The sequence below is a fragment of the Triticum dicoccoides genome, chromosome 6B (genome assembly GCF_002162155.2).
Source record: "Triticum dicoccoides isolate Atlit2015 ecotype Zavitan chromosome 6B, WEW_v2.0, whole genome shotgun sequence".
Taxonomy (NCBI): domain Eukaryota; kingdom Viridiplantae; phylum Streptophyta; class Magnoliopsida; order Poales; family Poaceae; genus Triticum; species Triticum dicoccoides.
This window is the reverse complement of record NC_041391.1, coordinates 567,289,780-567,300,963: the sequence shown is the minus strand read 5'-3', so window position 1 is coordinate 567,300,963 and position 11,184 is coordinate 567,289,780. Positions and strand designations below refer to the sequence as shown.

The 11,184-nt window shown below is 44.6% G+C and overlaps 2 protein-coding genes across 3 annotated transcripts; one reads left to right on the top strand and one right to left on the bottom strand.

Annotated features, from left to right (window-relative positions):
* Positions 1 to 478: 478 nt before the first annotated feature.
* Positions 479 to 4,281, bottom strand: LOC119322722. 2 transcript variants are annotated; one of them, XM_037596228.1, is made up of 9 exons: positions 4,051 to 4,281; positions 3,805 to 3,951; positions 3,100 to 3,426; positions 2,825 to 2,911; positions 2,630 to 2,716; positions 2,381 to 2,524; positions 1,882 to 1,979; positions 1,430 to 1,640; positions 479 to 809 (listed from the first exon to the last, which is right to left on the bottom strand). In XM_037596228.1, the coding sequence occupies exons 1-9, from the start codon at positions 4,064 to 4,066 to the stop codon at positions 718 to 720; spliced, it is 1,209 nt and encodes a 402-aa protein (XP_037452125.1). In that variant the 5' UTR covers positions 4,067 to 4,281; the 3' UTR covers positions 479 to 717. The 2 variants fall into 2 exon arrangements, with proteins under 2 accessions (XP_037452125.1, XP_037452126.1); XM_037596229.1 differs by having other exon boundaries at positions 670 to 809; positions 3,100 to 3,420.
* A 73-nt stretch (positions 4,282 to 4,354) lies between these two features.
* On the top strand, positions 4,355 to 7,241 carry LOC119322723 (H/ACA ribonucleoprotein complex subunit 2-like protein). The gene is made up of 4 exons (XM_037596230.1): positions 4,355 to 4,564; positions 4,660 to 4,729; positions 5,218 to 5,323; positions 6,873 to 7,241. Exons 1-4 carry the CDS (start codon positions 4,450 to 4,452, stop codon positions 7,032 to 7,034), a joined length of 453 nt encoding a protein of 150 aa, XP_037452127.1. The 5' UTR covers positions 4,355 to 4,449; the 3' UTR covers positions 7,035 to 7,241.
* The last annotated feature ends 3,943 nt before the right edge of the window (positions 7,242 to 11,184 follow it).

Genomic DNA, 11,184 nt, shown 5'->3' with positions numbered 1-11,184 from the left:
AAACTCCTGTAGGACCCTAATTACCTAGGAGCCCAAGCTCCAAGAGTAACAAGTTGTTGGTGAAAAAATCTTGGGAATATGAATCGAAGGCATACATGGTATTGGGGCTCTAACAAAACAAAGATACAAAAATACGTGAAAAATTAGATGGAAACTAGATCAAAATCGAAATCCCCAAATGCAGCTACCCCTAACCCTAGAAATTAGAAATCAAATACTCACATCGGTGGCAAACGGGTTGCCGTCTTCAGTCGATTCCGACCTATCCTCCATGAACCCAAGCAATTTTTCTGTTAATGAAATGAGTAGAGCGCCTGATTTTTCTGTTAAAAAAGAAAAGAAATAATTGACCGGTACGCTTGCATTAAATCGCAAGAGACACGGCATGGGTGCCGACTGACGAGACATCATAATCCCCAGGAAGGCGAAACCTAAGCGACTGCCTCATCGACCACCTTTCAGCTCAACAGCACAAGAATTGATCCACAAAATGGGCCAGATAACCAATAATACACTTGCTGCAAATGTTCAAACCATTGTACACAACTGGCACCGTTCCCAGTCAAGAAGCATGGTACATTTGTCCAACGATGCGACATTTTCTGTCAAAAAAAGGAATACAGTGCACGTTCAACATAGCAACCAAGCCAGCACTCCAGCGACGGCTGGTCTCGAGTGATGTGGAACGAACACTGCCTCTCCATGGAGGAGCCCCCTTCAAAATCCGTAAGGCTTGAATTTCCTTTGAGCCCGCAGCTGCTGTATCCTCTTCTTGTCCTGCTCGAACTTGCTCTGCAGCATCGCCAGCTCTGCACAACAAATACAGGTCAGTAGCTCTCCCAGCAGTTATCTGCAGCCACACTCAAGTTGCATAAAGATGCACTGCGTTGCATGCAACTTGTAGCAGATTTCATGTTGGAAAATACTCCCTCCGTTCCTAAATATTTGTCTTTCTAGAGATTTCAACAAGTGACTACATACGGATGTATATAGACATATTTTAGAGTCTAGATTCACTCATTTTGCTTCGTATGTAGTCACTTGTTGATATCTCTAGAAAGACAAATATTTAGGAACGGAGGGAGTATGATGGAAGAATATCAACTTGATATGGCAAAAAAGGAGCATCTGTTTATAAGGGCTGGAATAAACCAAAACAGTCTCTTTACTACACAAAATAACATCCGGTGTATGCGAGATTCACATGACACTGAATACAAGATCAAGGGACAATGACTTGGGCATTGTATTTTCTCAAAACCAGAACAGACTACACTAAACAGAAAGTCACAAGACTGGCATGGCAAACTACATCTCTGAACATAGTCTAGATTCTAGCATCATACATGTACTGAGCATTAGGAGTAACTAAAGTTAAACTGCACCAATGGTTAAATAGGAAATCCATAAAAAATGCTTTTTGACATACCACTCATTTGAGCTTCTCGTTTCTGATGTCTGTAGAAGTTCCGGCCAACTTCCTTGGGTTTCTTCTGAGCCATTTTCTCTTGCATTGCAGCCAGAGATACAGAGCCAACCGCTGTTCCAGTTTCAACATCTGTAGTCTTCTTCCTACCTTTATGATGCATCACAACTGTCCACCCATCTTCTGCAGCTGCTGCCTCTCTTTCCTTCTTCTCCTGAATTAATCAAATAGGTACCACATGACAAACCAACAATGATGCAGTTGCTATGCCAAAACAAACTTCTTCCTGTAATAAATGGCAGAAAGGGGACGACTTCGTATGGTGGCAGTACATAAATAACTTGTCTTAACTTGCACAATAACTTCAGATATTCAATGAATATTTACGGAACAAGCTAGCTATAAATCAGAACACTTGACTACATTCTTCAATGTTTAATGAGGAAGATACGCACCCGCTCTTGTTGTTCCTCATGTGCAGTTATAAACACATCTATATTTTGCTGCAAGACTTTCAAGCCTGGCCGTTTCTGTCTGTACTCCAAGATCCATTCTGACAAGACACCAGTCACACCACGTATCAGTATTTGCCATTTTGGACTTTGGTGGATCAATTTGCAGGTTCCAGTATAAAAAGGAAAGATAAATAAACACTGTGGAACTCATTTGAGCACAATATCAACTAATAGGGACCCTTACAGTCTGCACTGCATATGATTAACATTTAGGCTGATTGTAACAAGTTAAGACTTATAGATCTGTCAGTTGCATGATCAAATCAGCTCGCATGAATCTTTTGATTTAAACAAGTCTAAGAAATGATATTCTTTGGGAGTGTATTTGGATACAGTAAATTCTGTCTTTTTCACTGTCGACACTAGACAGTGGATCTTTATATATGCTAGTGAAAATATATATCTTTTCGGCAATAAAAACCGGAAGTGTAGACATTACTTTTCATTCCTCTGGAACAGTCTTCATCGACTGATGCAATCTCATCAACATCTGCGGTATCAACTTCATGCTCCTCCAAATTGTCCTCTCTAACTGATACCTGCATATCAGTCCTGTTGACTTCCCCAGATTGCTTTACTTTCTCTGCGTCCAATGAAAAGAATGCATGTCAGGAAACACAAATATTTATGCAATAGATAGCTGCTAATTGAGAAAAACTTTGTTTAGGATAAAAGTACAGCAGCCTACTTGTCTTATTTTTCTTTCGTTTCTTTGCCTTTTCTGGTTCCCCAATGTCCATAACTTCACTCTCTTCTGCAACTTGTTTGACATCAGCTGCATAAATTATATGTACATCTACTATTAGTGAAACAAAAATATTTATGTAACAGATAGCTGGTAATTGAGAAAAACTTTGTTTAGGATACAAGTACAACAGCCTACCTGTCTTATTTTTCTTTCGTTTCTTTGCCTTTTCTGGTTCCCCAATATCCATAACTTCACTCTCTGCTGCAAGTTGGTTGACATCAGCTGCATAAAATATATGCACATCTATTATTAGTGAAAAGAAAATTTCAGGAATTACTATTGAACGATAAAAATGGAAATTGCACGGATGAAAAACTATTTGTCAAGAACAAATGTGAAAATATCAACATTACTCATCATGATTGAAAGGTAGCACAGCAGACAAAGTACCTACTCAGAAGCAATCTTACCGTTTAGAGTTTCTTCATCTAGATTTTCATGCAGGATATCATCTGCATCATTGGGCTCAACAGAGCTCTTCCCTTCCTTCACCTTCATTTTCTTCTTCTTCAGCTTAAGTGTTCCAGTATCATTACTGTCCAATGGACTTTGTACCTCAACAGGACTTTTGCTTTCCTTTAGCTGTTTTTTGCTCTTATTCTTCTTCTTCAGCTTAGGTGTTGCCTCATCCTCATTGAGAGTCACCAAATTATGAGCCTTGGTACAACAGCTTGTTACTTTGGCATGCTTAATTTTCTTCTTTTGCTTCACCAATACAATCTTCTTGCTTCCTATATCTAAGAAGCAAAGATAAGAGATAAACCATTATACTACAAGATATAGTTCCATTTCACGCTTTCACAATTGTTGTCAGTGACAAGTAGGGCCTAATAAACAACTCAAAGAACCAAAAAATTAACAAGCGCTCAGGAAATGAGACGGTCCTCATGCTATTTTGCCGTACACATGAGACACCGATGAGTTCGAAGGTTATCAGAATATCTTTTCTGTCCTACCATTCTATGTTTCTACAACCGTGATTGACGACGTACCACTGAATCATTCTCTTACCCTTTGCTGGGGCGATGAATCGACAATTTTAAGCATACAAACTTCACTCTAGGATGAGCTTAACCCTTAATTATCCAAAACAAAATGGAAGAGATTGTCAATACCTTCCGCGATAGCATGTCCGGCAGCGCCCTCGCTCTCAACGGCAGCATCTAAAACTCTATCCTTCTTCTTCTTCAGCTGCTTCCTCTTCACTCCAAGCCCAAGCGCCAGCTTCTTATCAACCTTGGCTTCCCGCGAAACCTTCTTGTCTACAAAACAGCACATTTTTTTTACTTTGGCCTCCCAAATTCGAACAAATTCAATCGAGAAGCAACAGTGTGCGTGCATAAAGGGGAAAATTTCCGCACCTTTGGATTTGCCCATGCCGAGAACAAATCAGCAACGAAGCGTCCACGAGGAAGAACACGAAGAGAATCGGTGGCGAATAAGCCCTCGTCGGCGCCGGCGGCGGCTGCTGGGTGTCGGCGTCCGGGAGGCGGGAGCTGCGAGGCGCGGTAGGGTTTGGGCGTCTCAATGGGTTTCTTTCTACCGGGCTCAACTGCCCACGAGCATTTTCTGACGGGTGGGCCTGATTCTATCCGGGCCCGCAGTCCAGGGACTAGCGGAGGCACCGGCCCAAAGCCCCTTTTAATAGCGAGCGGCTTGGCGTGCCGAGTCCTCTCCTAAAACCCTAGCTCCACCACCACCCACCTAAAACCCGCGAACTCACCAAGGCGGCGGCGGCGGCGGCGACAGCAGCAGCGGCGATGGGGAGCGACACGGAGACGGAGAAGAAGAAGACCCCGGTGGCGCTGGCGCCCATCGCCAAGCCGCTCGCCGGCAAGAAGCTCTCCAAGAAAACCCTCAAGCTCGTTCGCCGAGGTTCGTGAGATTTTCCCCGCTCCCTTTTTTTGGCCCAAATCAAATTTTTCATTGGTTCAGTCGTTGATGTGGGATGTTGTCTGCGTGTTTTGCAGCCTCGGAGGCCAAGTGCCTGAAGCGCGGGGTCAAGGAGGTGGTCAAGAGCATCCGTCGTGGGAGCAAAGGGTTGGTATTTCTACTTCTTCTCGTTAGTAGTACTGTGTAGTTCTTGCTTGGTAATTAGCACACTAGTATGGTCTTGTCCTAGAGAGCTCTGGGCTTAATTCCTCTGTCAGAAACTTGTTACTAAGTGTGGTGCGGGTGATACTTGGTAATAGCAATCAACAAAGGGCAGATAACTTTCCCTGAAATATGTCATGGATTTGTTTGACTTGCTTGCCAGTTGTGTCTAGCAGTGCAGTGCATAGTGCACACTATGTGTCATATAAAACATCCATTGTTATGATTGCATACATGCTGAATGATTTAGTGTGCTATTCTTGTTGATGATGGAACTGTCCAGTTGCCACTGTATATGAAGCTAATAACTGTGGGGTGTGCTTATTTATGTTATGATTGAGATCGATAGTGTTGCTGTGTTTTTATGCATCCTCAGTCATTCAGTGGCTTGACTTGCATAATGTCATTGACATATGTGGTTCTGTTTCATGCAGGTTGTGTGTAATTGCTGGAAACATCTCTCCTATCGATGTGATTACACATCTTCCCATACTTTGTGAGGAAGCCAATGTCCCATACATATATGTGAGCTCAAAAGAGGTATGCTGCATTTTCACTCAAATCTTTATGTTTAGTTTGTTGCAATCAGAGAGTTGTATCTTATCACGCATTCGCAGTGATTGTCTCCTTATAACCTCCAACAAGCTAAAATCTTGACAAGTTGATGGTTCATGCTATGATGACCCAGTCAATAAGGTGGTGCAACCTAGGCACAATTTTCTTCATTTGTTTGGATCTTTCACATATAGGTTATGTAGTAATCAGATCCTCTCCATCAACTAATTGCTTGAACATTGAAAGAAAGCACTCTTCTGTCTCTCTCATAGCTAGCAGCAATGTTTCCCTCTCTGGGCACATCACATTGAAGGAGCACCGCACAGTTGTCTTGTCATTTGCATTTCAAGTGTTTTATTCAGTTAGCTGTGCTGGAGCTAATGAGAAAAGAAGCATCTGATTACTTTTTTTGTCCACTAAACTATAGCTGAAGTAGCATCAGACAGTCTTTATGTTCGAATAAATCTTGTGTTCCACCTTCAGTTTTGTTGGAGTCAAAATAGAGACCTAAGATGGTCGCTTTTACCAGCTTATCAGTCTGAACCAGATGTTCTGTATTAGGTTAATGTTTGATAATTTGAGTCACCCAATTGCCTCGGCATGCTTTATCATTTGAGATAGCATGCATGTTTTCCTTCAGAAGTATGTACTCCCTTCGATTCATATTAATTGACACTGCTTTAGTATAACTTTAGTACAAAGCTGTACTAAAGCAGCGTCAATTAATTTGGATTGGAGGGAGTATTTCAATACTCCCTCCGTCCCATAATATAAGAGACCATGTCACAGGCCAAATAAATCATTTACAGGCTTGATGTGAAAGAAACTTGTATATTTCACTTTAAATATATACCCTCGTGTACAGCAAAATATAACGTGAGTGAACAAGGCAAAAAAAATGTTTCCTGGGCGCATAACAACTAAGGAGCACCAGATGGTTGTCTTGTCATTTGCTTTTATTGTTCTTTCCAGGCACACCCTTTAAAATCCTTTTGCAAACTTAGATACAACTGCCTTAGTACCTTACTTGGTCCTATCTCATTAATCTTCTCTATGGCCTACTCTAAGTTTTGGCAGACCAAGATGGTTGCTGGCAGGTCTTGACAGCATAGGGTTCTTCATTGGGTTTGTATGTTGGTCCATTTTTGTTACCCATTTGCCACAGCACTTGTGGTCTCTCATTTTGCTTTTTCCTTGAAATGAAACCGGAATTAAGTTTCTTGTGTGTCCCTACTCATTGGTCCTACGGTTTCCTTGAAAAGTCTGTCTTGTGCCTCTACGTGACCCATGTTACATGCAAGCGTGAAACAGTTCCAAGCCTGTTGTTAAGAAACTTAACACATTTGGCTTTTCATACAAGTCCATTATCAAAGTAAAATGCACAGTATTAGCTACCAGTTATTTGCCTTCTTATCACCACAAAAGTAGTAGAAGGAATAACAGCAAGTATGGTAGTGCAGTAGAGAAAATGATGATGTGGCCTTTGAGATTGTAAGATTATAAGCTAATGTACTGTGGCTACCTCCCTGTGCAGGAGCTTGCGACCGCGGGGACCACCAAGAGGCCTACCTGCTGCGTTTTGGTGATGACCAAGCCAGCCAAGGGGGAGATCACTGAAGAGGTGAAGGAGAAACTGGAATCGGAATACAAGCAGGTTGTAACTGAAGTCACTGAGGCTACATCAGCTCTGTTCTGAGAACATTTCCATGGCCTGCGTGGAGGAACCATGAACATCTTTCTGCCTGTATTATGTAGCATGATTTTGTCACCCTATCCTTGCTAGTGATTGACGTGTTTATCAGCGAGCTTTAAGCATTGCGAGTATGGTACTGCGTGATTAGATAAAAAAATAGTCATTGTTAACTAATATGGGTGAGCAAATCATTATCGTTGATGTTGCATAGATGTGACTACCTGAGCGCTCGAGCCATGTTCACTTCTGTGGAGTAGCTTTTTTTTTTTTGAGGGGACTTCTGTGGAGTAGCTAATCGTAAAAATATTGAAGTTGAGACTGCTTATTGGTCCTGGCTAAATCCACAGCAATTTAGGCCCTTTATTCTGCTTGCTTGACGGACTTGGTTGCCTGGGACCACCGAGAGTGAGCAATATCTTAGGTTTTAATATCTAGGAATGGGGAAAATGCAGTGCGAGGTGCCATGGTACACAGAAATTCTGATAGAGAGATATAGTGGAAGTGAAATGAAACAAATGTTTACAATAGGGAAAAAATTAAAGAAATGGATGCCTTTTCCATAGTTGGACCCTCAGCTAAATTTTTATAGTTTGTTTAGGAAGCGTGTGTTGATCGCATTAGGTTCGGACAGGCCGTGCGGAAGGAAGACCAGAATCTTGGCCCACATGAACCTCACTCATGAGGACTAGGGTTTGTATTCGGCCATGGCCATGGAATTGAGCTACAATGGAGGATTTACAGAGTTGGGGATCTCGCACGAGCTCACACCGCACATGCCATCTACTCGCCGTTTTCCTCTTTGCCGCCTATTACAGAAGTGCACGAGAGTATAAGTACTAGACTGCTTTAAGCCCATGCTGGCCCAGTCGGAAGGCAAGGCTACCTCTTGGGCCTACCTGTCTCCTCCACTGATCCTTGGCCCATCTCAGGTTCACTGACAATCCCACCCTCCTTAGAAACGGCTTGCCCCCAAGCCAGTGCTCTCGCGAACTTTTGCTGCAAAGTCACCTTATCTTCCCAGGTAGCCATGTCCATCGTGGTAGCACTCCATTTAACAAGCACTTGGACAAGAGACCCGGAGCCCTTACAAACCACCTTTTGCTGCACTATTTGTTCAGGAATTTGAAAATGCTCATCGGGTTTAGGCAACCGAGGCAATACCTGATAGCTTGGAGTTAACAGGCCTGTAAGGAACACATTACTCACCTCTTGCGCCCACAGAGATGTCGGTAGCTCGCGTGTGTCTCCAGAAGAGCGGCGGGGCGAATTGGCGTACCCGCCCGCGGATTTGGTCGCCCTATATAGCCAGCCCCACTGCAGCGACAAAACTCTCGTCACCATTTCCCCCTCCTTGAGCTTTCCCTTCGGCGCAGAGCCACATCGCCGACGAGGTAAGCGGCGCTACTGCTCCGGCCATCGGTTGACGGAGGCGGCGATTCGACTCCTCTTCTCCGATGTGTTCAGTGCTTCCACGGCTGTGTTATATTGTGACGCCCCCGATTCAATCGTACACTAATCATGCACGCAAATGTGTACGATCAAGATCAGGGACTCACGGGAAGATATCACAACACAACTCTACAAATAAAATAAGTCATACAAGCATCATAATACAAGCCAGGGGCCTCGAGGGCTCGAATACAAGTGCTCGATCATAGACGAGTCAGCGGAAGCAACATTATCTGAGTACAGACATAAGTTAAACAAGTGTGCCTTAAGAAGGCTAGCACAAACTGGGATACAGATCGAAAGAGGTGCAGGCCTCCTGCCTGGGATCCTCCTAACTACTCCTGGACGTCGTCAGCGGGCTGCACGTAGTAGGGGCACCTCCGGTGTAGTAGGGGTCGTCGTCGACGGTGGCGTCTGGCTCCTGAACTCTAGCATCTGGTTGTGACAACCAGAAAGAAAGGAAAAGGGGAAAAAGGGGGGAGAAAGCAACCGTGAGTACTCATCCAAAGTACTCGCAAGCAAGGAACTACACTACATATGCATGGGTATATGTGTAAGGAGGCCATATCAGTGGACTGAACTGCAGAATGCCAGAATAAGAGGGGGATAGCTAATCCTGTCGAAGACTACGCTTCTGGCAGCCTCCGTCTTGCAGCATGTAGGAGAGAGTAGATTGAAGTCCTCCAAGTAGCATCTCCAAATAGCATCTCCAAGCATAAACCTACCCGGCGAACCTCTCCTCGTCGCCCTGCGGAAAAGCGATCACCGGGTTGTCTGTGGAACTTTGAAGGGTGTGTTTTATTAAGTATCCGGTTCTAGTTGTCATAAGGTCAAGGTACAACTCCAAGTCGTCCTGTTACCGAAGATCACGGCTATTCGAATAGATTAAACTTCCCTGCAGGGGTGCACCACATAGCCCAACACGCTCGATCCCATTTGGCCGGACACACTTTCCTGGGTCATGCCCGACCGCGGAAGATCAACACGTCGCAGCCCCACCTAGGCAAAACAGAGAGGCCAGCACGCCGGTCTAAACCTAAGCGCACAGGGGTCTGGGCCCATCGCCCATAGCACACCTGCACGTTGCGTACGCGGCCGAAAGCAGACCTAGCCTAGTGGCGTTCCAGTCCAATTCGGCGCGCGCCGCTCCGTCGCTGACGTCTGAAGTGCTGCGGCTGATACCACGACGTCGGGATACCCATAACTACTCCCACGTAGATGGTTAGTGCGTATAGGCTCGTAGCCAGACTCAGATCAAATACCAAGATCTCGTTAAGCGTGTTAAGTATCCGCGAATGCCGAACAGGGCCAGGCCCACCTGTCTCCTAGGTGGTCTCAACCTGCCCTGTCGCTCCGCCACAAAGTAACAGTCGAGGGCCGTCGGGAACCCAGGCCCACCTCTACCGGGATGGGGCCACCTGTCCTTTCAGCCCCCTCGTCAGAATCACTTGCGGGTACTCAATGAGCTGACCCGACTTTAGTCACCATCTGTATAGTATGTATGTATGTATAGTATATACCCGTGATCACCTCCCAAGTGATCACGGCCCGATAGTATAGCAAGGCAGACTGACAAGAATGTAGGGCCAATGATGATAAACTAGCATCCTATACTAAGCATTTAGGATTGCAGGTAAGGTATCAACAGATGTAGCGACAATGTCAGGCTATGCATCAGACTAGGATTAACGAAAGCAGTAACATGCTACACTACTCTAATGCAAGCAGTATAGAGGAGAATAGGCGATATCTGGTGATCAAGGGGGGGGCTTGCCTGGTTGCTCTGGCAAGAGAGAGAGGGGTCGTCAACTCCGTAGTCGAACTGGTCAGCAGCAGCGTCGGTCTCGTAGTCTACCGGAGAGAAGAGGGGGAAGAAATAATGAATACAGAGCAAACAAAGCATCACAAAATATAACAAGGCAATACGCGGTGTTCGGTGTGCCCTAACGCGGTAGTAAGTGATACCGACGAAAGGGGGAAACATCCGGGAAAGTATTCCCGGAGTTTCGCGTTTTCGGGCAGAGGAACCGGAGGGGGAAAGCTGCGGGTTCGATAGGTTAGGGGTGTGTGGCGGACGAACGGACCGCGTATCCGGATTCGTCTCGTCGTTCTGAGCAACTTTCATGTTGAAAATATTTTAATCCGAGTTACGAATTAAAAGATATGATTTTCTAAAGATTTTATTAATTTCTGAAATTTAATTAATTATTTAATTTAATTCGAAAATTTGGATTTATGACATCAGCATGATGTCATGCTGTCATCACCAGTCAACAGGGGTTGACTGGGTGGGACCCACCTGTCATACACTGTTAGGTTAACTAGGGTTTAATTATCTGCTTAGGCTAATCTAATCAGGATTAATTAGTTTAGTTAATTAATTAGGTTAATTAAGCAAGATTAGTTAAGTTAATTAATCCTTTAATTAATTAATTAATTTAATAATTTTATTTATTATTTATTTTTAATATATTATTATTAACTTTTTAATTCCTTTTTTTTTATTAATCCGTTCTGGGGGTGGGGTCCCGCTGTCAATGGCCGAAAGGGGCCAAACGGGCGCTGGCAAACGGGTGCGGGCACCAGCCCGCTCGGTGGCTGGGGCGTGCGGGCGCCCGAGCGAAGGCCGGGCCTGGGCGTTGGGCGCTGCCCGAATGGCGCAGCCGCGAGCTACCGGGGTCCGGTGCCGGCGGCGGCTGTGGCC

What these genes read in the sequence shown, in the direction of transcription:
- LOC119322722 (XM_037596228.1), bottom strand. An exon ending in AGATGAAGAAACTCTAAACG is followed by an intron (nt 2,912 to 3,099) that starts GTAAGATTGCTT and finishes TATTTTATGCAG; the next exon opens with CTGATGTCAACCAACTTGCA. An exon ending in ACGAGAAGCTCAAATGAGTG is followed by an intron (nt 810 to 1,429) that starts GTATGTCAAAAA and finishes TTTGTTGTGCAG; the next exon opens with AGCTGGCGATGCTGCAGAGC.
- LOC119322723 (XM_037596230.1), top strand. Translation starts at nt 4,450, where the DNA reads ATGGGGAGCGACACGGAGACGGAGAAGAAGAAGACCCCGGTGGCGCTG. An exon ending in CCTCAAGCTCGTTCGCCGAG is followed by an intron (nt 4,565 to 4,659) that starts GTTCGTGAGATT and finishes CGTGTTTTGCAG; the next exon opens with CCTCGGAGGCCAAGTGCCTG. An exon ending in TATATGTGAGCTCAAAAGAG is followed by an intron (nt 5,324 to 6,872) that starts GTATGCTGCATT and finishes CTCCCTGTGCAG; the next exon opens with GAGCTTGCGACCGCGGGGAC.